General features: G+C 38.0%; 1 protein-coding gene and 1 pseudogene across 1 annotated transcript in view; both read left to right on the forward strand.

The window, feature by feature from the left end:
• LOC127122929 (eukaryotic translation initiation factor 4 gamma-like) overlaps window positions 1–13,952 on the forward strand; it is a 30,343-nt gene extending 16,391 nt beyond the window's left edge. The window contains exons 3-4 of the mRNA XM_051053201.1: window positions 9,267–9,417; window positions 13,640–13,952. Coding sequence (XP_050909158.1) covers window positions 9,267–9,417; window positions 13,640–13,952 — 464 coding nt within the window. The remainder of the gene's footprint in view (window positions 1–9,266; window positions 9,418–13,639) is intronic.
• On the forward strand, window positions 4,638–4,737 carry LOC127124344 (uncharacterized; annotated as a pseudogene).
• Window positions 13,953–24,812: the final 10,860 nt, after the last annotated feature.

Below are 24,812 nucleotides of genomic sequence, written 5' to 3' on the forward strand. Positions count from 1 at the left end.
ACGGTTCTGTAGATTTTCCTTTTATTTCTACCGCTCCACTGGGAAAGACTTTAGTGATATGAAAAGGCCCTGACCATCTGGATCGTAGTTTTCCCGGGAATAACTTTAGTCTAGAGTTAAATAAAAGTATTGCGTCGCCTTGCTTGAAGATTTTCCTTGATATACGCTTGTCATGCCATTGTTTTGTTCTTTCTTTATAGATTCTGGCATTTTCATAGGCGTCTCTTCTGAGTTCCTCTAATTCGTTTATGTCAAGGATTCTCTTTTCACCGGCGGCTTTATAATTCAAATTTAGATTTCTAATAGCCCAATAGGCTTTATGTTCTAACTCTACCGGGAGGTGACAGGATTTTCCATAAATGAGCTTAAATGGGGTCGTCCCTATGGGGGTTTTATAAGCAGTTCGGTATGCCCACAAAGCTTCTGGTAATTTCAATGACCAATCTTTCCTTGAAGTGGCGACCATTTTTTCTAGTATTTGCTTGATTTCTCTGTTAGACACTTCCACTTGTCCACTGGTTTGAGGGTGGTAAGGTGTCGCTATCTTATGTCTCACTCCATACTTAAGTAGTAGTTTTTCGAGTACCTTGGATATAAAGTGTGATCCACCATCACTGACTACTATTCTTGGGATGCCAAATCTCGGAAATATTATATTTTTAAAGAGTCTAGTTACTACTCGGGTGTCATTTGTTGGAGAAGCTATAGCTTCGATCCACTTTGATACGTAGTCAACTGCCACGAGTATGTATTTGTTACCGAAAGAGGATGGGAAAGGTCCCATGAACTCTATCCCCCACACGTCAAAAATCTCTACTTCCAAAATACCTTTTTGTGGCATCTCGTCGCGTCTAGATATGTTTCCCGTGCGCTGACATCTGTCACACTCCTTAATAGCCGCATGTACGTCCTTCCATATAGTTGGCCAATAAAAGCCAGCTTGTAGGATTTTAGAGCAGGTCTTGGATGTACTTGTGTGTCCACCATAAGGAGCGGAGTGACAGTGTTGGATTATATTTTCTACCTCTTCTTCGGGTATACATCGACGGAAAATACCATCGGGGCCTCTTTTGAAAAGTAAGGGATCATCCCAGTAATAGTGTTTTATGTCGTGGAAGAATCGTTTCTTCTGCTGGTAAGATAAAGTAGGTGGAACTATTCCGGCAGCTAAATAATTGACTAGATCAGCGTACCATGGTGTGACAGATATAGCTAAGGTGGTTTCTACTTGTATGTCGGAGTTGTTCTCTTCCAAAGTAGCTATAAGTTTGTCGTACGAGAAATCATCATTAATTGATGTTCTTTCCGGTTCAAGGTTCTCAAGTCTAGAGAGGTGGTCTGCTACTACGTTTTCAGCTCCTTTCTTGTCCTTGATTTCTAAGTCGAATTCTTGTAGCAACAAGATCCATCTTAGGAGTCTGGGTTTAGCATCTTTTTTTGTTAAAAGGTACCTGATAGCAGCGTGATCGGTGTAAACTATTATTTTGGCTCCTACCAAGTAAGAACGAAATTTATCTAGCGCAAATACCACCGCTAGGAGTTCTTTCTCGGTAGTGGCGTAATTCATTTGCGCTTCATCCAGGGTTCTGCTAGCGTAATATATAACGTGAAGCTTTTTATCCTTTCTTTGTCCTAAAACAGCACCTACAGCATAATCACTGGCATCGCACATTATTTCGAATGGTTCATTCCAGTCTGGTGTTTGCATAATGGGTGCGGAGATCAATGCTTGTTTAAGAGTTTGAAATGCTTTTAAACAGTTATCGTCGAATATGAATTCAGCATCTTTCATCAACAGTCCGGTTAAGGGTTTAGTTATCTTAGAGAAGTCTTTGATGAATCGTCGGTAAAAACCGGCGTGTCCTAAAAAGCTTCGTACTTCTCTCACGGTTCTTGGGGGTTGAAGATTTTCGATTACCTCTATTTTGGCTTTGTCTACTTCAATTCCTCTGTTCGAGATGATGTGTCCTAAAACAATTCCTTCTTGTACCATAAAGTGGCACTTTTCCCAATTAAGTACTAAGTTTACTTTTACACATCGCTCAAGAACTCTTTTCAGGTTTTCAAGGCATTCTTCGAAACTTTGTCCGTATACAGAAAAGTCATCCATAAATACTTCCATGATGTTTTCGAGAAAGTCGGCGAATATTGCCATCATGCATCTTTGAAAAGTTGTAGGGGCATTACACAGACCAAACGGCATTCGTCTATAAGCGAAGGTACCAAAAGGGCATGTGAACGTTGTCTTTTCTTGGTCATCAGGGTGAATTGGTATTTGAAAGAAGCCTGAATAACCGTCTAGATAACAGAAATGTGAATGTTTAGCTAATCGTTCTAACATTTGGTCAATGAATGGTAAAGGGAAATGATCTTTTCGGGTTGCTTTGTTTAGTTTCCTATAATCAATGCACATTCTCCATCCCGATTCGATTCGTTTAGTTATAGTTTCTCCTTTTTCGTTTTCAATAACGGTTATGCCTCCTTTCTTTGGTACAACGTGTACAGGACTGACCCATTTGCTATCAGATATAGGATATATAATACCTGCTTCCAATAACTTGGTTATTTCTTTCTTTACTACCTCACTTAGGATCGGATTTAGTCTTCTCTGGTGTTCCCTAGAGGTTTTACAGTCTTCTTCTAACATGATGCGGTGCATACAAATAGAAGGGCTTATTCCTTTAAGATCGGTGATGTGGTATCCTAGTGCGGTTGGATATTTCCTTAAGATATGTAAGAGTTTTTCTGTTTCGAGTCTTCCTAGATCTGCATTAACTATCACAGGTCGTTCAAGTTCTAAGTCTAGGAATTCATATCTCAGATTTTTGGGAAGTGTTTTCAAATCAGGGTTTGGTTTGTTAAGACATTGCGTAGGGTCCGGTGTTATTGCTAAGCATTGTTTAGATTTGTCCTCTAAAAGATAGTTTGATGATTTGTCTTCTCCTAACTCTGCTTCTTTTATGCATTCATCGATGATATCCATGAAGTAACATGTATCTTCTATTGCAGGTGCTTTCAAGAATTGGGAAAGAATGAATTCAATTTTCTCTTCACCTACTTCGAAGGTGAGTCGTCCTCGTTTTACGTCTATGATTGCACCGGCAGTTGCTAAGAATGGTCTTCCTAGTATAATAGGTGTAGTATCATCTTCTCTAATGTCCATAATTGTGAAGTCAGTGGGAATGTAAAACTGACCTATGCGTACGGGAACGTTTTCAAGGATTCCTACAGGATATTTGATGGAACGATCTGCTAGTTGCACGGACATTTTGGTCGGTCTTAATTCTCCCATTTCCAGTTTCTTACATATGGATAAAGGCATAACGCTAATTCCGGCTCCTAAATCGCATAAGGCTTTGTCGATGACAAATTTTCCTATGTGACAGGGTATAGAGAAACTACCCGGATCCTTGAGTTTAGGAGGCATGTTTTGGATTATAGCGCTACATTCGGCAGGGAGTGTAACGGTTTCGCTATCCTCAAGTTTCCTCTTATTAGAAAGAATTTCTTTTAAGAATTTAGCATATGAGGGCATCTGCGTAATAGCTTCGGTAAACGGAATTGTAACGTTTAATTGTTTAAGGAGATCAACAAATTTTCTAAATTGGCCCGCATCTTTGGTTTTAACAAGCCTTTGAGGGTACGGTATAGGTGGTTTGTAAGGTGGTGGAGGTACATAAGGTTCCTTCTTTTCTAGGGTTTCCTTATTACTCTCTTCCTTTTCCTTAGGTTCACTTTCCTCAGTTGATTTCTTAGTGTTTTGGTTTTCTATCCTTGGGTCAGACGGTCCTTCCACCTCCGTTCCACTTCTTAATATAATTGCATGAGCTTGGCTTCTCGGATTAGGTTGGGGCTGTCCAGGGAATGTACCAGTTGGGGCAGCAGTAGGTGCTTGTTGTTGAGCTACTTGTGATATTTGTGTTTCTAGCATTTTGTTATGGGTAGCCAAGGCATCTACTTTGCTTGCTAGTTGTTTAAGTTGTTCGCCAGTATGTATGTTCTGGTTTAAGAAATCTTTATTGGTTTGTTGTTGGGAAGCTATAAAGTTTTCCATCATGATTTCCAAGTTGGATTTTCTAGGGGTATTATTGTTAGGATTCGGTTTCTGATATCCCGGAGGTATAGATGGGGCTTGATTCGGAGACTGTCCAGGTGCGTATAAAGCATTATTACTCTTATATGAAAAGTTTGGATGGTTCTTCCAATTTGGGTTATAGGTATTCGAGTAGGGGCTTCCTTGAGCATAGTTTACTTGCTCTGCTTGGATTCCAGTCAAGAGTTGACATTCCGCAGGAATGTGGCCTTGGATTCCACAGACCTCGCAATTCTGAGTTATAGCAACCACGGCGGCTGGAGGTGATACGTTTAAACTTTCAATTTTCTGGACCAAAGCATCCACTTTTGCATTAACGTGATCAAGGTTACTTATCTCGTACATGCCAGTTTTCGGTTGAGGTTTTTCCACCGTTGTTCGTTCGGTTCCCCACTGATAGTGGTTTTGGGCCATGCTCTCGATAAGCTGGTAAGCATCAGCATAAGGTTTGTTCATTAGTGCACCACCTGCAGCGGCGTCTATTGTTAACCTTGTATTGTATAAGAGACCATTATAAAATGTGTGAATTACTAACCAGTCTTCCAAACCATGGTGTGGGCAAAGTCTCATCATGTCTTTGTATCTTTCCCATGCTTCGAAAAGAGACTCGTTGTCTTTCTGTTTAAATCCGTTTATCTGGGCTCTTAACATAGCTGTTTTGCTTGGCGGAAAGTATCGGGCAAGAAAAACTTTCTTCAACTCGTTCCATGTGGTGACTGAGTTGGAAGGAAGAGATTGAAGCCATCTTCTAGCGCTATCTCTTAATGAGAAAGGAAAAAGACGAAGTCGAATTGCCTCTGAAGTGACACCATTAGCTTTAACAGTATCAGCGTATTGAACAAATACGGATAAATGAAGGTTTGGATCTTCGGTAAGATTTCCAGAGAATTGGTTCTGTTGCACAGCCTGCAACAGCGAAGGTTTGAGTTCGAAGTTGTTTGCTTCAATTGCGGGCGGAGCAATACTTGAATGCGGTTCATCTTGCGATGGAGCGGCGTAATCTCTAAGAGCACGAGCTGGTTCTGCCATCTCGGTTAAAGAAGGAAGATCTTTGAGATCAGGAAAGTCTATAGGAGGGAGATTGTTTGCAGCACGATATTCCCGAATTCGTCGTAAGACTCGGAGATATAGTTCGATATCGTTGATTCGTAGATAGAGCGGTTCACCTTGTGAGCGAGTGCGTGGCATACAAATCAACGAAAGAAAGAATAGAAGAAAAAGAAACCTTAGTCTCTACAGCGTAACGGAAGAGTTACGATATCGATTGAATAAAAGTCCCCGACAACGGCGCCAAAAACTTGATCGCTCGACTGTGTGAGTCGAGAATGGGATACAAACTGCAAGTGCACAGTTCTATCGCGTAGTTTTAAAAGATATCGATCCCACAGGGACTTATGAATCGATATACCATTATCTAAGGTTACTACGTAAATCTAAGGTTAAAAATGTTTGATTGTTTGGGGAAAAACTAAAGGCTAAACTAAGATCTGGATTAAATATTAATAAAACGGATATCGGTATGTAGTTCGTCAAAACTAGGGAATCAAGTCTTTGTCGGTTTCTTGGTTTTTTAAAATAAATCGTTTCAGTTAACTTTATTGGTTAAAGGTTTTATCTCAAACTCTCGCTCTGTTGAATAAACCATGATTTTATATTAATGTAGCTGTCACTTATAATTAAGTCAAAAACCATATTTTGAAAACAATAAAGTTGCAGAAACTCTTTTTAAGAAAACACTGACCGTTTTAAACACCCTTATCTCAAACTCTCGCTCTGTTGACTTAGGTTATATAATCAAATCCAAATGCTTAACTCTCGTCCTCACATTCAATCTTTAAAAATACTTTTTGGAAAAAGTCAGAATTTAATTAACTCTAAAACTTGCTCTCGCCCTGATCTAGAATTAATGCCTAACTTACACTGTCCAGTTAAAACCTCAAACTCTCGCTCTGTTGATTTTAACTTCTTTATGTCCTTTACTTTTGTAAAAAATCTTGTTATTAAACCTGTAAGTTGAGACCGTAAAAAGATTGATTTTAATTTTAAGTTTAGATAGACCGACTCAGTCTTGATCCCTTATTCTGCTTACTTTACATACCGATACCTAGGCGAATTAGCCAGACATGCTAAATAAACAAGAATACATATCATGCATAAACAGACTCATTCCAGGAAGATAATATAGATAAATAATAAAACAAAATATTAAATAATGATTAAAGAACCTGAATGCGTAATACAATAGTCTTGAACACTCCACCACAAGCCGGTAGGATTTGTTCTTCGATTCTTCAATTAAACAATAGATTAAACCAAGGAAATAAAACTAGAATCTAACGTAAGGTTAGATCCGATAAAAAGTTGCACAATAGTTTCCGGTGTAGAAACTATTATGCGAAAAATATCTAAATGCTAAAAAGGGAAAGGTAAATTGCAAGGGAAAAAGAATGTAGAACTTGCAAAAGAAATAAATAAAATAAACAATGTTAAGTTGCTGGAAAAGAAAATTAAGCAAAAGCGTGAAAAGAAAATTGGCAGAGCTTCGGCAATATGAGCGTGGAAAAACCGAGAGGCCTTTAGGTTTTTGAGATGGCTATTTATATTGGTGCTGGTAACTGCTTTCCATTTCTCCCGTTCTTCAACGTGGCTAAATGCACGGCGTGGATATAGGAGACCAACTCCTCAACGTCTCTTCTTCAAGTCTTCTGAGGGCGTTACTTGCGCCAAAAAGGTAGTGGAACGGTGTGACGCTCGTCACACCATGTGTGACGTCCGTCACAAGGCTGTTTTGCGTGACGCTCGTCACGCACCCTGTGACGTCCGTCACAGGCACAACATTGGTGACTTGTGCGCTTTGGGCTGGGCTTTGGCATTTGGTTCCTTTTCTCTCCTTTTTGCACCTTCTTTTCTTCCGTTTTCACTTGTTCTTCAAAATGGACTACCTGAGACAAATAGGAAGAAAATACCACGTAATATCTCATAAAATGCAGTAAACCGAAATAAATAGTCATAGAATTTAATGGAATTAAGTCCTAAAATATGATATAATTTCGTGTTATCAGTAGCTAATTCCCATGGTGAGGAATTAGTGAGTAAATCATTGTGGATTGTTGTTGATGTTTGCATGCTAGGTGATTAGCGTGCATAGCATAGCCCTTGAGGGGTGGTAGCTAATTCCCGTGGTGAGGAATTAGTGAGTGAGTCACTAGGTCTCAAATGAGTGGGACTAGTGGGCTTGGTAGCCGTGCCTGGATTTGGACGGTGAGCTTGAACTATATGTTCAAGAATAGTCGGTACCGCATGCATAGAGTCTCATTTCATAAATTATGTATGGCGTATAATATGAATGGATGTATTCCAGTATTATACGTGTGTTGTGTGTTGTGTTGATGTTGAGTATGATTGAGTTGATATTGCCGTTGCTGAATGTGTAATCTGATTTGGGTGATGAAATGTGTTAAATTACTTAACATTGCATGATATTTTATAATGCTTATTATATCGATTGAGGAACTCACCCTTACAACTATTTTTCAGGTAACGAGCAGTGATTGAGTAGAAGCTAGTGCTTGGAGTCTAGTGTAGTCTCCTTAGTGGGTCATGCTCTGATAGATGTAACATCGGGATGGGATGTTTTGATTGTTTGTTGTGGTTGTTGAACCAGTTTACATGTAATGTGCTATATGTTTTGAATGATCGATTTGATCTCTATCCGCTGCGTATTGTGCAATGCTTTATGTTTTGAATTAAATAATGAGCATGACTAAATATTATGATGAATTGTGTGAAATAATTGTGTGACACCCTTGATTGCATATTTACTCTGATTGATATGTTGTTATTTTAATTAAATATTTGGGGTATTTTAGAAGGGTGTTACACGTGACACATGACGGGAAGAAAGCATATGTTCCAAAGCCTAGAACTTAAAGACGCTGGCTTCGTAGGTTTTTGAGGAAATCAGAAAGGAAGAATCAGAGGTTCTGGAAAAATTGGTAATGGATCTCTTCCCTCTATTTCTGATGTTCTTTACGTAGAAGGATTAATGCATAACATGTTATCCATAAGTCAATTAAGTGATAAAGGTTATGATATAATCTTCAATCAAAAAGCGTGCAAAGCAATTAATCGGAACAATAGGACAGTTCTTTTCATTGGCAAGAGGAAGAACAACATTTACAAAATTAATCTTTCAGATCTAAAAGATCAAAATGTAAAATGTTTAATGTCTGTAAATGAAGAGAAATGGGTATGGCATAAACGCTTGGGTCACATTAGCATGAGGAGGATTTCTCAGCTAAATAAACTCGAGTTAGTAAGAGGTCTACCTAAGCTGAAGTTTTCTTCAGATGCTCTTTGTGAGGCATGCCAGAAAGGAAAATTTTCTAAAACAACTTTCAAATATAAAAATGTTGTTTCTACCTCTAAGCCTCTGGAACTTCTTCACATGGACTTGTTTGGACCTGTTAAGATAGCTTCAGTCAATGGTAAGAAGTATGGACTGGTCATCATTGATGATTATAGTCGCTGGACATGGGTAAAATTTCTAAGATACAAGAATGAGTCACACTCTGTATTTACTAGTTTTTGTTCAAAAGTGCAAAACGAACTTGACTCTAAAATCATCAAAGTCAGAAGTGATCATGGTGTTGAATTTGAAAACAAACTTTTTGAAGAACTTTTTGATTCTAATGGAATATCCCATGATTTCTCCTGTTCTAGAACTCCACAACAAAGTAGGGTTGTAGAAAGAAGAATATGACTCTCTAAGAAATGGTCAGAACCATGATCAATGAAACAAATGTGACTAAGCACTTTTGGGTTGAAGCACTAAATACAACTTCTTATATTCATAATAGAATCTCTATAAGACCTATTCTGGAGAAGACTCCTTATGAATTGTGTATGGGAAGAAAACCCAACATTTCTTATTTTAATCCTTTTGGGTGTTCCTATTTCATCCTAAACACTAAAGATAATATAAACAAGTTTGATTCAAAAGCACAAAAAGGTATCATGTTGGGATACTCATAATGCTCTAAGGGCTATAGAGTATACAATACATAAACTAAAATTGTGGAAGAATCAATACATGTAAGATTTAATGATAAGCTTGACTCTGAAAAGTCAAAGCTAGTTGAAGAACTTGCAGATTTGGAGATAACACTTGCAGGTTCTGACGAAAAGTCTAAAGAATCTGAGGATGCTGAAAGGGAAACACCAAAAGTAACTGAAATCTCAACCTCACAGAAAAGATCCAGAAACAGACTAAACGTTTATGAAGAGTTGACTCTAGGAAACAAGGATGAACCTGTCAAAACAAGGTTTACATTCAAAGTATCTGAGGGGACCCCTCTAGGATTAGTTTCTCTAATAGAGCCAATATCTTGTGAAGAGGAACTTCAAGACAAAGAATGGATTCTTGCAATGAAAGAAGAACTTGATCAATTTGAAAAGAACGATGTTTAGGATCTTGTACCAAATCCAAAAGGTACCCACGTTATTAAAACCAAATGGGTGTACAGAAACAAACTAAATGAAAAGGGGTAAGTGGTCAGAAACAAAGCATGACTCGTAGCACAAGGTTATAGTTAAAAAGAGGGCATTGACTACAACGAAACCTTTACTCCACTCGCCAAGTTAGAATCTATTCATTTACTTGTATCATTCGCTGTAAATTATTCCATCAAACTATATCAGATGGATGTCAATAGTGCATTTCTGAATGGATATATTTCTGAAGAAGTGTATGTTCATCAACCTCCGGGTTTTGAAAACTCAAAATGTCCAAAACATGTTTTTAAACTGAAAAAATCTCTGTATGGTCTAAAACAAGCTCCTAGAGCTTGGTATGAAAGACTAAGAACTTTTCTTCTAGAAAATGATTTTATCAAAGGCAAAGTTGACTCTAACTCTTTCGTAAAAACATCAGAAATGACCTCATGATCTGTCAGATATATGTTGATGATATAATCTTTGGTTCTGCTAACCCTTCTGTTTCTCAAGAATTTTCTGAGTTAATGCAGGCAGAATTTGAAATGAATCTGATGCATGAACTAAAATTCTTTCTGGGAATTCAAATCAACCAAGCTTCAAACGCTACATATATATATATATATATATATATATATATATATATATATATATATATATATATATATATATATATATATATATATATATATATATATATATATATATATATAGAGAGAGAGAGAGAGAGATAGATAGATAGATAGATAGATAGATAGATAGATAGATAGATAGATAGATAGATAGATAGATAGATAGATATCAAAGCAAATACATAAAAGACATTCTGAAATTTCAAATGTCAGAAAGTAAACCAGCAAAGACTCCCATGCATCCTACCTGCATTCTGGAGAAAGAAGAGGTAAGTCAAAAGGTTTGTCAGAAGCTCTATCGTGGTATGATAGACTCTCTTCTCTATCTGACTGCTACACATCCAAATATTCTTTTTAGCGTTTGTCTCTGTTCCAGATTCCAATCAGATCCAAGGGAATCTCATCTAACAACTGTTAAGAGAATCCTAAGGTATCTGAAAGAACACCTAACCTTGGCATGATGTATGAGAAAACATCATAGTATAAGCTTTCTAGATTTTGTGATGCAGATTACGCTGGAGGCAGATTGGCATGAAAGAGTACATTTAGAAACTGTCAATTTCTGGGAGGAAACCTTATCTCTTGGGCTAGCAAAAGACAGTCAACCATAACACTCTCTACTGCAGAAGCATAATATATTTCAGCTTCATTATGCACTACTCAGATGCTCTGGATGAAGAATCAACTAGTGGACCTTCAGATATATGAGAGTAACATTCCAATCTTTTGTGACAATATTGTTGTCGTATGTTTAAGTAAGAACCATATTCTGCACTCCAGAGCAAATTACATAGAAATTAAACATCATTTTATCAGAGACTATGTTTAGAAAGGGGTAATAACTTTAAAATTCATTGATACAGACCATCAATGGGCTGATATTTTCACAAAACCCCTAGCTGAAGATAGATTCGTGCTCATTCTGAAACATTTAAACATGGTAGATTACCCAGAACGAGTCCAAAATTTGTGCTCCCTCTCTGAAGTGTCAAAATAGGCTCTAACTTAAAACCTTCTGGCATCTGGATCTGACTCTGATACTACTACCAGTTAGAAGTAATTTGAATCAGAAATCCTCATGATCAAATCTCTTGGTATTCCTGAAGTCAGATATATCAACACGTGGCCTCTCTTGCGTCTAACCTTGGATATTCTAGACAACTATCTAGCATAGAACTCAAGGGCCAGACTATTGAGATCTCCTCGAACAATGTGCCTATTTTTGGGATTAGACATCCATCATTAGCTGAAATTAATTTCCCCCTTACGTGTCAACTCAATTTATGTTCTCATTAACGTATGATGTTTACTATTCCCATTAAATGATGTCGTTTTTATGTTAACCCTGTGTATATATAATTGTCACAACTCTCACTCTCACACTTTTTCACTCACAATCCAACACAAACCCTTGTTACCAACTCCCTCCAAGGTTCTTCATTGTTCTTCATTGTTCTTCACTTGTCTTCATCTTCTTTATGGATTCACAACAATAACAACAAGTGTACAACTTCTCCCAACAAATGGAATCAACTGAACAACATGCAAATACTTCTCAGCAAACCACCAGTGAAACTGCTACAACATCAACTGCAGTCTATAAGGAACCACACATTCTTGATCGTCCAGCTCACATCCATCTTGCAAATCCCTTTGACAAACTGGAAGTTTTGTATGAATCTCTTGTGGATTTCGAGAACATGAAACGTAATGGCATTGATCTCACGGAAGAACTAAGAAAATAAGGTTGGAAAAACTACTTTCAGAGACTCTATGGTCCCATCTACGCCTTTCTGGTCAAGGAGTTCTAGAGATTCACAGATTGCAATGACCATTGCATCGTCTCACACGTCCTAGGGGTGAAGATGGTCATTATTGAGAAATCAATTGCAAAACTTCTGAACATGGAGAAGACTGGGGGAAGAAGAATCTACAACATTAGCCCTAGGGCAACATACATGTCCATGAAATTGTTTCCACCATCTTTAAGCAAGATTCCGACGGCAGATCCTCTAAGAACAAAGAACTTCACCAAAATGTGAGAGTTTGATAAAAGATCATTATGGGTACCATTCATCACCGCCCAACGTCAAATTCTTCAGACTACATCAACACCGACCAGAAATGTATCCTCTAATGCCTTCACAAAGGATTGAAGTTGAATTTTCCTGCATTGCTCTTTAAATACCTAAGGGACTCAACCAGAGACACCAAAAATCACATGAAAGTCAAAAACTACATCCCTCTGGGCAGACTCATTTCGGATGTTCTGATTGAAAGAGGATTAGTGGATCATCTGATATCCCATAATCTAATGGAAGATGTGACGGTAGACACCGACAAACCTCTGAATGCCAGGAATCTGAAGAGCATAGGGGTTATTGAAAGGGCCTTAGCAAGACCAACTATAAACACATCCTGGGAAGCTCAAAAGGACCAGAGAAAGATTCCAAATAGTCTCTACCTCTTCTTCAAGATAGACCCTTCTGAGGTCATTGCCTACTACCTCTAGGATCTGGCTGCTCAAGGAGTCGACATATCAGAATTCTCGGTGGATTTGCTACCTGAACATCCACCTAACTTCATGAAGAGGATGTAAGAGCCTTCTGAAAGAAAGTAGAAGAAAAAGATATGAAGTTGAGAGAACCATCTGAAACCAAACTGCATGTGCCTCTAGTCTCCTCCTCTCCAAGTAAGTCAGTTCCCTTTGATACTCTCTTACACTTTAATTTAAAGCAATTATCTTCCTCTCTACCTCAACCATCCCCCATCTACATAAAATCTGAACCCATAACATCCACCACAAATCCCTCTGAATCTCATACCTCTAACCCACCCTCACCTCCCCTTCAACCTTTTAATCTCACCACTACAACACTCCCCGTCTCTGAGGTCTTACTCTTCATGCACCCATATCACCACCCTCTTCAACTCCCTCCTCTCCACCTTACTATAACATATCCTCTGACTTTGACTAGCCAGAACCATGTGATCATCAATCCCCTACACTTGCTCAACTCCAAGCCTACGCCCTCTATAATCAAAACCCATATGAGCCAGAAACCTCAATCCCTTCCCCATCTGAACGCCCAACAACACCACCCTCTGAACATCACATTGAAACTCCCTCTGAAAACCCTATTACCCAAACATCTGACTCTCCCACTAAAACCATCCCCACCCCACCAGAAGCTATCCTTCCCACCTCTGAACCTGAACCAACCTTCGCCACCCTGAAAGAGGAAGTTGCTTTATTTGCTAAGTCTTCAGTGGAAAAGCTCAGATCACTGTCTAAAAACTCTAAAATCAGTGATGATCCCTTTGAAGTGAGGATTCACTGGAATAGAGTAATCAGATGGATGACATCTGAGGCTTTTAAGCTGAAAGGCCTCTCTGAACAAGTCATAAATGACTTTATTAGAGAAGTTGGGGAGAGGCTAAAGGCTCGTCTGGCCAGAGAGGCAGAAGAGAGAGCTCGCGGAAAAGCAGAAGAAAAGGATAAATTTGAAGCAGAGGAGAAAGCAAGAAGAGAAACTGCAGAAAAGGCCGCCGCTGAGAGTGCTGCTGCTGTTGAAGCTGAAGCCAAAGCCAAGGCCGACGTTGAAGAAGCAACACACATTGCCGCGGAAGAAGCTGCCAAGGAAAAGGACGTAGCTCTGACTCAAGGTGAATCATCTCATTTTGAGTTTGCTCCACTGGTGTTGAAGACTCTGGAGGAACTCCATAAAGAATAACAGATTGTGAGAGCCAGACCGGATCAATAGGAATCTGTCAACTCCAACATTCAGAATCTGCTAACTCAGCTGCTGCAGAGGATGCCGCCTCCTCCAAACCCTTAGGCACAATTAGGATTTTTTGCTCTAAGTGTTTAACATATATGTTTTTCTTCTATATTTTTCTCTCTCTTATTTGTACTTTTCCCTTATCAATGAAATTTGTCTTGCCTTAACTTGCTTTGCTATGTCTTTTTTAGTCTGACAAAAAGGGGGAGAGATAATTAAACAACCTCTGATGAAATAATATATAAGCCTCATAATGCATCGCGTACATTCAAAAACTATTATTGTGAAATCTAGAGTTTTACAGGAAGTATCTAAGTAAAACTTCTGAGAAACAAGCTAAGCAACATAAGAAGATCTGGTAAGAACATCTAAACCTTCTTAAGTATAATATTTAGGGGAAGATTGTCTATCTCAGGGGGAGTCATCATACATCTGACTCTGAGACAACACCTTTAAATTTTTATGAAGTATCATTGTTTCATCAACAGTATAAAGTTTTTGTCATCATAAAAAAGGGGGAGATTGTTAGAACAAGATTTTGGGCCTATAATTCATCTCTAAGTTTTTATAATAACAAAGGATGAAATAATTTGGTACCCTAACTAATTTCTCTAAGTATGCAGAACTCTAACAGAAAATGGATCTGACATACAACATCTACCATCACACAAGTCTAGAACAGTTGACTTAGAGTCAAATAAAGCAGCCGCTCTGACTCTGAAGACAATGATGTTCATAACATCTGAAGTTTGAAGACTCAAATACTCTGAATCTAAAGGTTTCCACTCATAGTTACTCTGCAGATTCATACATCTGAAGAAGGTCCAACTAAAGACTAATCAAGAACTTCTGAAGAAAATCACTTCTAAGAAATATCTGAAGAATACATGTTGTACAAGAAGATCTAGATTCCGTGCACTCTGATTCACGCCTAACAGATCAACCTCAAGTCTTAACAATGAAGTATTCCATATATGGTATTAGTCTTTATTTGGAGAAGAATAAATACTCTCCCAAATTGCTATGAAAAGGAAAACAAACTGAATGTTAATTAAGTCTCATCATGGGCAAGATATCAACATCAATGCTTCAGCCAACGACATCATATTCTAAACACTATATAAAGGCTAAATCATCATCATACAAACATGAAGCAAACATACAAGAATACTGCAAGACCCCAATTTTGACCCTAAGATCCCTCATGTAATCTCATCATATGTATTAGCATTGGGATCATACCTTGACATCCTCCTTACCCCTCTTTCATTGGGTTTGTTTTGGGAGAGATCACCAAGCACCATGTGATTGTATCATACTTGTATATTATCATTTCACTAACCAAAATACCAAAATATGTCTTTGCATTTGCCTAACTCTTTTGTAGGAAGGGCATGATCCCCATTGATCTATCAAGTTCACATATAGGGTTTAAGACCCTCATGGCTAAGATCACGATCAAGGATTGATCAAAAATGTCTCTAAGCATCATATATGAGTCCCATTTATCTTTATATGTTATTTTGATCAAGATTTCTTCAAGAGTTTGGAGTTGGTTTGCCTTGGAAACCCTAGTTTGTCTAGGTATCTTGAGTAACTTCTTCAACAAGCTTCCTCATCAATAGACCAAATTTTTCAAGGGACACTTCAAAATTCATCATCTTATGCATATATTATATACCATGAGCCTAAAAAGTCAAGAGAATTGAAAGTTAGCAAGTTGGTTGATGGTGGTTGGCCAGATGAATTCATCTGATCAAAACTGGGTCTCCCTAGACCCTATCTCCTAAAATTTTCATCATATAAAAATGATTCCAAGAGCAAAGTTACTCTAAATGACATTCCAAACAACTTTCATGTTGAGGTCTAGAGCTAATTTTTCTTGGGAAGTCATTTTTTATGTCGAAACATTATAGGTCATTTTGTCTAAACCCTAATTTGAAAGTCATCTTTGGTATTCTACCTAGTAAAAAGGTAGTTATAATCCCTATTTTGTTCCCCAGAGAGTTAATCCTTGATATGTTCATCCTAACCGATGACGGGTTTCCTTCTCTTTGCGGTCTTCTGCCCAGTAACCTGTAGTTGTAAATCCTGCTTTTCGCTTCCCTTGCAGGGATTATCCTTGATATGTTCACTTTAACCGGTGATGGATATTCTAGTTGTTGGTATTATATCCAGTAACTGATAGATGTAATTCCTATCTTTTCCTCGCAGAGTCTATCCTTGAAATATTCATCCTAACCGGTGATGGATTTTCTCTTTGATGGTATTCTATCCAGCATTCGATAGATGTAATTCCTACTTTTTGTTCAGTTGGTTTATCCTTGATATGTTCATCTTAACCGATGAAGGATATCCTCCTTGGCATCCCCATGCAAGTCTATCCTTGATATGTTCATCTTAACCGATGACAGATTTTCTTCCCTTTGAGTATATCCTTGATATGTTCATCTTCACCGATGATGGATACTCCCATCTTCGGTCTTCTGCCCAGTAACTGATAGTTGTAAATTCTATTTTTGTATTTTTCCCCAGCAAGGCTATTCTTACCCAGTAATCGGTAATGAATACACCCGCCTGACGGTTCTCAGAAAGTCATCCTTGATATGTTCATCCTAACCGATGACGACTGTCCTCTCTGTCAGATCTTTATTATCTCCTTACCTAGTAACAGGTAATGGATAATAAGTTTATGCTCCTCCTGTGTTGAAGTTTATTTCTTCCTCAGTCGAGTTGAGTGTGTATTTCCGTAGTGAAATCGCTTTCCTGTATGATATAAGTATCTTAGTTTTATGCTTATCTGCTCGTTTCCATTGCAGATGTTTTCGTTTCCCCGACTGAGTCTTTCCATTTTCATGGAATCCCTCTAGTCTCCCAGCAGTTTGTAAGCTGTAGCCTGGCCTACACATGATCTTTTTATCCCATCAGAATCTCTGTCTCCCCAGTGAGCTTTCCTTACGGAATGCATTATGCTCCTGCGGACCATCGGTCTCTCTGATTTATTCTCTTTTGTGGCAACATTTCCCCATAGAGAATTTCCTTTTACATTCATGTGCATCATGAGGTCTCTTAGGGACCAAAATTTGTTCCTATATGTTGTTATTTAAGCCCATTCTACTGAGTCGATATGAAGATTTTAACCTTCTCCTCCCCAGTTAGAATGTCCTTAAATAGGGGCAGCTGTAAGACCCCAATTTTGACCCTAAGATCCCTCATGTAATCTCATCATATGCATTAACATTGGTATCATACCTTAGCATCCTCCTTTCATTGGGTTTGTTTTTGGAGAGATCACCAAGCACCATGTGATTGTATCATACTTGTATATTATCATTTCACTAACCAAAATACCAAAAATATGTCTTTGCATTTGCCTAACTCTTTTGTAGGAAGGACATGATCCCCATTGATCTATCAAGTTCACATCTAGGGTTTAAGACCCTCATGGCAAATATCACAATCAAGGATTGATTAAAAATGTCTATAAGCATCATATATGAGTCCCATTTATCTTTATATGTTATTTTGAAAAAGATTTCTTCAAGAGTTTGGAGTTGGTTTGCCTTGGAAATCCTAGTTTGTCTAGGTATCTTGAGTAACTTCTTCAACAAGCTTCCTCATCAATATACCAAATTTTTCAAGGGACACTTCAAAATTCATCATCTTATGCATATATTATCTACCATGAGCCTAAAAAGTCAATAGAATTGCAAGTTAGCAAGTTGGTTGATGGTGGTTGGCCAGATGAATTCATCTGATCAAAACTGGGTCTCCCTAGACCCTATCTCCTAAAATTTTCATCATATAAATATGATTCCAAGAGGAAAGTTACTCTAAATAACATTCCAAACAACTTTCATGTTGAGGTCTAGAGCTAATTTTTCTTGGGAAGTCATTTTCTATGTCGAAACATTATAGGTCATTTTGTCTAAACCCTAATTTGAAAGTCATCATTGGTATTCTACCCAGTAAAAAGGTATTTGTAATCCCTATTTTGTTCCCCAGAGAGTTAATCCTTGATATGTTCATCCTAATCGATGACGAGTTTCCTTCTCTTTACGGTCTGTTGCCCAGTAACCGGTAGTTGTAAATCCTGCTTTTCACTTCCCTTATAGGGATTATCCTTGATATGTTCACTTTAACTGGTGATGGATATTCTAGCTGTTGGTATTCTATCCAGTAACTGATAGATGTAATTCCTATCTTTTCCTCGCAGAATCTATCCTTGATATGTTCATCCTAACCGGTGACAAATTTTCTCTTTGATGGTATTCTATCCAACATTCGATAGATGTAATTCCTACTTCTTGTTCAGTTGGTCTATCCTTGATATGTTCATCTTAACCGATGAAGGATATCCTCCTTGGAATCCCCAGGCAAGTCTATCCTTCATAAGTTCATCTTAACCGATGACGGATTTTCTTCCCTTTGAGTATATCCTTGATATGTTCATCCTAACCGATGATGGATACTCTCATCTTCGGTCTTCTGCCCAGTAACTGATAGTTATAAAACCTATTTTTGCATTTTTTCCCCAGCAAGGCTATTCTTACCCAGTAATCAGTAATGAATACACCCGCCTAGAGGTTCTCAGCGAGTCATCCTTGATATGTTCATCCTAACCGATGACGAGTGTCCTCTCTGTCAGATCTTTATTATCTCCTTACCTAGTAACAGGTAATGGATAATAAGTTTATGCTCCTCCTGTGTTGAAGTTTATTTCTTCCTCAGTCGAGTTGAGTGTGTATTTCCGTAGTGAAATCGCTTTCCTGTATGATATAAGTATCTTAGTTTTATGCTTATCTTCTCGTTTCCATTGCAGATATTTTCGTTTCCCCGGCTGAGTCTTTCCATTTTCATGGAATCCCTCTAGTCTCCCAGCAGTTTGTAAGTTGTAGCCTGGCCTACACATGATCTTTTTATCCCATCAGAATCTCTGTCTCCCCAGTGAGCTTTCCTTACGGAATGCATTATGCTCCTGCGGACCCTCGGTCTCTCTGATTTATTTTCTTTTGTGGCAACATTTCCCCATAGAGAATTTCCTTTTACATTCATGTGCATCATGAGGTCTCTTAGGGACCAAAATTTGTTCCTATATGTTGTTATTTAAGCCCATTCTACTGAGTCGATATGAAGATTTTAACCTTCTCCTCCCCAGTTAGAATGTCCTTAAATAGGGGCAGCTGTAAGACCCCAATTTTGACCCTAAGATCCCTCATGTAATCTCATCATATGCATTAACATTGGGATCATACCTTAGCATCCTCCTTTCATTGGGTTTGTTTTTGGAGAGATCACCAAGCACCATGTGATTGTATCATACTTGTATATTATCATTTCACTAACCAAAATACCAAAAATATGTCTTTGCATTTGCCTAACTCTTTTGTAGGAAGGACATGATCCCCATTGATCTATCAAGTTCACATCTAGGGTTTAAGACCCTCATGGCAAATATCACAATCAAGGATTGATTAAAAATGTCTATAAGCATCATATATGAGTCCCATTTATCTTTATATGTTATTTTGAAAAAGATTTCTTCAAGAGTTTGGAGTTGGTTTGCCTTGGAAATCCTAGTTTGTCTAGGTATCTTGAGTAACTTCTTCAACAAGCTTCCTCATCAATATACCAAATTTTTCAAGGGACACTTCAAAATTCATCATCTTATGCATATATTATCTACCATGAGCCTAAAAAGTCAATAGAATTGCAAGTTAGCAAGTTGGTTGATGGTGGTTGGCCAGATGAATTCATCTGATCAAAACTGGGTCTCCCTAGACCCTATCTCCTAAAATTTTCATCATATAAATATGATTCCAAGAGGAAAGTTACTCTAAATAACATTCCAAACAACTTTCATGTTGAGGTCTAGAGCTAATTTTTCTTGGGAAGTCATTTTCTATGTCGAAACATTATAGGTCATTTTGTCTAAACCCTAATTTGAAAGTCATCATTGGTATTCTACCCAGTAAAAAGGTATTTGTAATCCCTATTTTGTTCCCCAGAGAGTTAATCCTTGATATGTTCATCCTAATCGATGACGAGTTTCCTTCTCTTTACGGTCTGTTGCCCAGTAACCGGTAGTTGTAAATCCTGCTTTTCACTTCCCTTATAGGGATTATCCTTGATATGTTCACTTTAACTGGTGATGGATATTCTAGCTGTTGGTATTCTATCCAGTAACTGATAGATGTAATTCCTATCTTTTCCTCGCAGAATCTATCCTTGATATGTTCATCCTAACCGGTGACAAATTTTCTCTTTGATGGTATTCTATCCAACATTCGATAGATGTAATTCCTACTTCTTGTTCAGTTGGTCTATCCTTGATATGTTCATCTTAACCGATGAAGGATATCCTCCTTGGAATCCCCAGGCAAGTCTATCCTTCATAAGTTCATCTTAACCGATGACGGATTTTCTTCCCTTTGAGTATATCCTTGATATGTTCATCCTAACCGATGATGGATACTCTCATCTTCGGTCTTCTGCCCAGTAACTGATAGTTATAAATCCTATTTTTGCATTTTTTCCCCAGCAAGGCTATTCTTACCCAGTAATCAGTAATGAATACACCCGCCTAGAGGTTCTCAGCGAGTCATCCTTGATATGTTCATCCTAACCGATGACGAGTGTCCTCTCTGTCAGATCTTTATTATCTCCTTACCTAGTAACAGGTAATGGATAATAAGTTTATGCTCCTCCTGTGTTGAAGTTTATTTCTTCCTCAGTCGAGTTGAGTGTGTATTTCCGTAGTGAAATCGCTTTCCTGTATGATATAAGTATCTTAGTTTTATGCTTATCTTCTCGTTTCCATTGCAGATATTTTCGTTTCCCCGGCTGAGTCTTTCCATTTTCATGGAATCCCTCTAGTCTCCCAGCAGTTTGTAAGTTGTAGCCTGGCCTACACATGATCTTTTTATCCCATCAGAATCTCTGTCTCCCCAGTGAGCTTTCCTTACGGAATGCATTATGCTCCTACGGACCCTCGGTCTCTCTGATTTATTTTCTTTTGTGGCAACATTTCCCCATAGAGAATTTCCTTTTACATTCATGTGCATCATGAGGTCTCTGAGGGACCAAAATTTGTTCCTATATGTTGTTATTTAAGCCCATTCTACTGAGTCGATATGAAGATTTTAACCTTCTCCTCCCCAGTTAGAATGTCCTTAAATAGGGGCAGCTGTAAGACCCCAATTTTGACCCTAAGATCCCTCATGTAATCTCATCATATGCATTAACATTGGGATCATACCTTAGCATCCTCCTTTCATTGGGTTTGTTTTTGGAGAGATCACCAAGCACCATGTGATTGTATCATACTTGTATAATATCATTTCACTAACCAAAATACCAAAAATATGTCTTTGCATTTGCCTAACTCTTTTGTAGGAAGGACATGATCCCCATTGATCTATCAAGTGCACATCTAGGGTTTAAGACCCTCATGGCAAATATCACAATCAAGGATTGATTAAAAATGTCTCTAAGCATCACATATGAGTCCCATTTATCTTTATATGTTATTTTGATCAAGATTCCTTCAAGAGTTTCGAGTTGGTTTGCCTTGGAAACCCTAGTTTGTCTAGGTATCTTGAGTAACTTCTTCAACAAGCTTCCTCATCAATAGACCAAATTTTTCAAGGGACACTTCAAAATTCATCATCTTATGCATATATTATCTACCATGAGCCTAAAAAGTCAAGAGAATTGCAAGTTAGCAAGTTGGTTGATGGTGGTTGGCCAGATGAATTCATCTGATCAAAACTGGGTCTCCCTAGACCCTATCTCCTACAATTTTCATCATATAAAAATGATTCCAAGAGGAAAGTTACTCTAAATGACATTCCAAACAACTTTCATGTTGAGCTCTAGAGCTAATTTTTCTTGGGAAGTCATTTTCTATGTCGAAACATTATAGGTCATTTTGTCTAAACCCTAATTTGAAAGTCATCTTTGGTATTCTACCCAGTAAAAAGGTAGTTGTAATCCCTATTTTGTTCCCTATAGAGTTAATCCTTGATATGTTCATCCTAACCGATTACGGGTTTCCTTCTCTTTGCGGTCTTCTGCCCAGTAATCGGTAGTTGTAAATCCTGCTTTTCACTTCCCTTGCAGGGATTATCCTTGATATGTTCACTTTAACCGGTGATCGATATTCTAGCTGTTGGTATTCTATCCAGTAACTGATAGATGTAATTCCTATCTTTTCCTCGCAGAGTCTATCCTTGATATGTTCATCCTAACCGATGACAGATTTTCCCTTTGATGGTATTCTATTCAGCATTCGATAAATGTAATTCCTACTTTTTGTTCAGTTGGTTTATCCTTGATATGTTCATCTTAACCGATGAAGGATATCCTCCTGTGAATCCCCAGGCAAATCTATCCTTGATATGTTCATCTTAACCGATGATGGATTTTCTTTCCTTTGAGTATATCCTTGATATGTTCATCTTAACCGATGATGGATACTCTCATCTTCGGTGTTCTGCCCAGTAACTGATAGTTATAAATCCTATTTTTGCATTTTTTTCCCCAGCAAGGCTATTCTTACCCAGTAATCGGTAATGAATACACCCGCCTGGCGGTTCTCAGCGAGTCATCCTTGATATGTTCATCCTAACCGATGACGAGTGTCCTCTCTGTCAGATCTTTATTATCTCCTTACCTAGTAATAGGTAATGGATAATAAGTTTATGCTCCTCCTGTTATGAAGTTTATTTCTTCCTCAGTCGAGTTGAGTGTGTATTTCCGTAGTGAAATTGCTTTCCTGCATGATATAAGTATTTTAGTTTTATGCTTATCTGCTCGTTTCCATTGCAGATGTTTTCGTTTCCCCGGCTGAGTCTTTCCATTTTCATGGAATCCCTCTAGTCTCCCAGCAGTTTGTAAGTTGTAGCCTGGCCTACACATGATCTTTTTATCCCATCAGAATCTCTGTCTCCCCAGTGAGCTTTCCTTACGGAATGCATTATGCTCATGCGGACCCTCGGTCTCTCTGATTTATTTTCTTTTGTGGCAACATTTCCCCATAGAGAATTTCCTTTTACATTCATGTGCATCATGAGGTCTCTTAGGGACCAAATTTTTTTCCTATATGTTGTTATTTAAGCCCATTCTACTGAGTCGATATGAAGATTTTAACCTTCTCCTCCTCAGTTAGAATGTCCTTAAATAGGGGCAGCTGTAAGACCCCAATTTTGACCCTAAGATCCCTCATGTAATCTCATCATATGCATTAATATTGGGATCATACCTTAGCATCCTCCTTTCATTGGGTTTGTTTTTGGAGAGATCACCAAGCACCATGTGATTGTATCATACTTGTATAATATCATTTCACTAACCAAAATACCAAAAATATGTCTTTGCATTTGCCTAACTCTTTTGTAGGAAGGACATGATCCCCATTGATCTATCAAGTGCACATCTAGGGCTTAAGACCCTCATGGCAAATATCACAATCAAGGATTGATTAAAAATGTCTCTAACCATCATATATGAGTCCCATTTATCTTTATATGTTATTTTGATCAAGATTTCTTCAAGAGTTTCGAGTTGGTTTGCCTTGGAAACCCTAGTTTGTCTAGGTATCTTGAGTAACTTCTTCAACAAGCTTCCTCATCAATAGACCAAAATTTTCAAGGGACACTTCAAAATTTATCATCTTATGCATATATTATCTACCATGAGCCTAAAAAGTCAAGAGAATTGCAAGTTAGCAAGTTGGTTGATGGTGGTTGGCCAGATGAATTCATCTGATCAAAACTGGGTCTCCCTAGACCCTATCTCCTACAATTTTCATCATATAAAAATTATTCCAAGAGAAAAGTTGCTCTAAATGACATTCCAAACAACTTTCATGTTGAGGTCTAGAGCTAATTTTTCTTGGGAAGTCATTTTCTATGTCGAAACATTATAGGTCATTTTGTCTAAACCCTAATTTGAAAGTCATCTTTGGTATTCTACCCAGTAAAAAGGTAGTTGTAATCCCTATTTTGTTCCCCAGAGAGTTAATCGTTGATATGTTCATCCTAACCAATGACGGGTTTCGTTCTCTTTGCGGTCTTCTGCCCAGTAACCGGTAGTTGTAAATCCTGCTTTTCACTTCCCTTGCAGGGATTATCCTTGATATGTTCACTTAACCGGTGATGGATATTCTAGCTGTTGGTATTCTATCCAGTAACTGATAGATGTAATTCCTATCTTTTCCTCGTAGAGTCTATCCTTGATATGTTCATCCTAACCGGTGACGGATTTTCTCTTTGATGGTATTCTATCCAGCATTCGATAGATGTAATTCCTACTTTTTGTTCAGTTGGTTTATCCTTGATATGTTAATCTTAACCAATGAAGGATATCCTCCTTGGCATCCCCAGGCAAGTCTATCCTTGATATGTTCATCTTAACCGATGACGGAGTTTCTTCCCTTTGAGTATCTCCTTGATATGTTCATCTTAACCGATTATGGCTACTCTCATCTTCGGTCTTCTGCCCAGTAACTGATAGTTGAAAATCCTATTTTTGCATTTTTTCTCCATCAAGGCTATTCTTACCCAGTAATCGGTAATGAATACACCCGCCTGGCGGTTCTCAACGAGTAATCCTTGATATGTTCATCCTAACCGATGACGAGTGTCCTCTCTATTAGATCTTTATTATCTCCTTACCTAGTAACAGGTAGTGGATAATAAATTTATGCTCCTCCTGTGTTGAAGTTTATTTCTTCCCCAGTCGAGTTGAGTATGTATTTCCGTAGTGAAATCGCTTTCCTGCAGGAGATAAGTATTTTAGTTTTATGCTTAT

Source organism: Lathyrus oleraceus, chromosome 2 (genome assembly GCF_024323335.1).
Source record: "Lathyrus oleraceus cultivar Zhongwan6 chromosome 2, CAAS_Psat_ZW6_1.0, whole genome shotgun sequence".
NCBI lineage: Eukaryota > Viridiplantae > Streptophyta > Magnoliopsida > Fabales > Fabaceae > Lathyrus > Lathyrus oleraceus.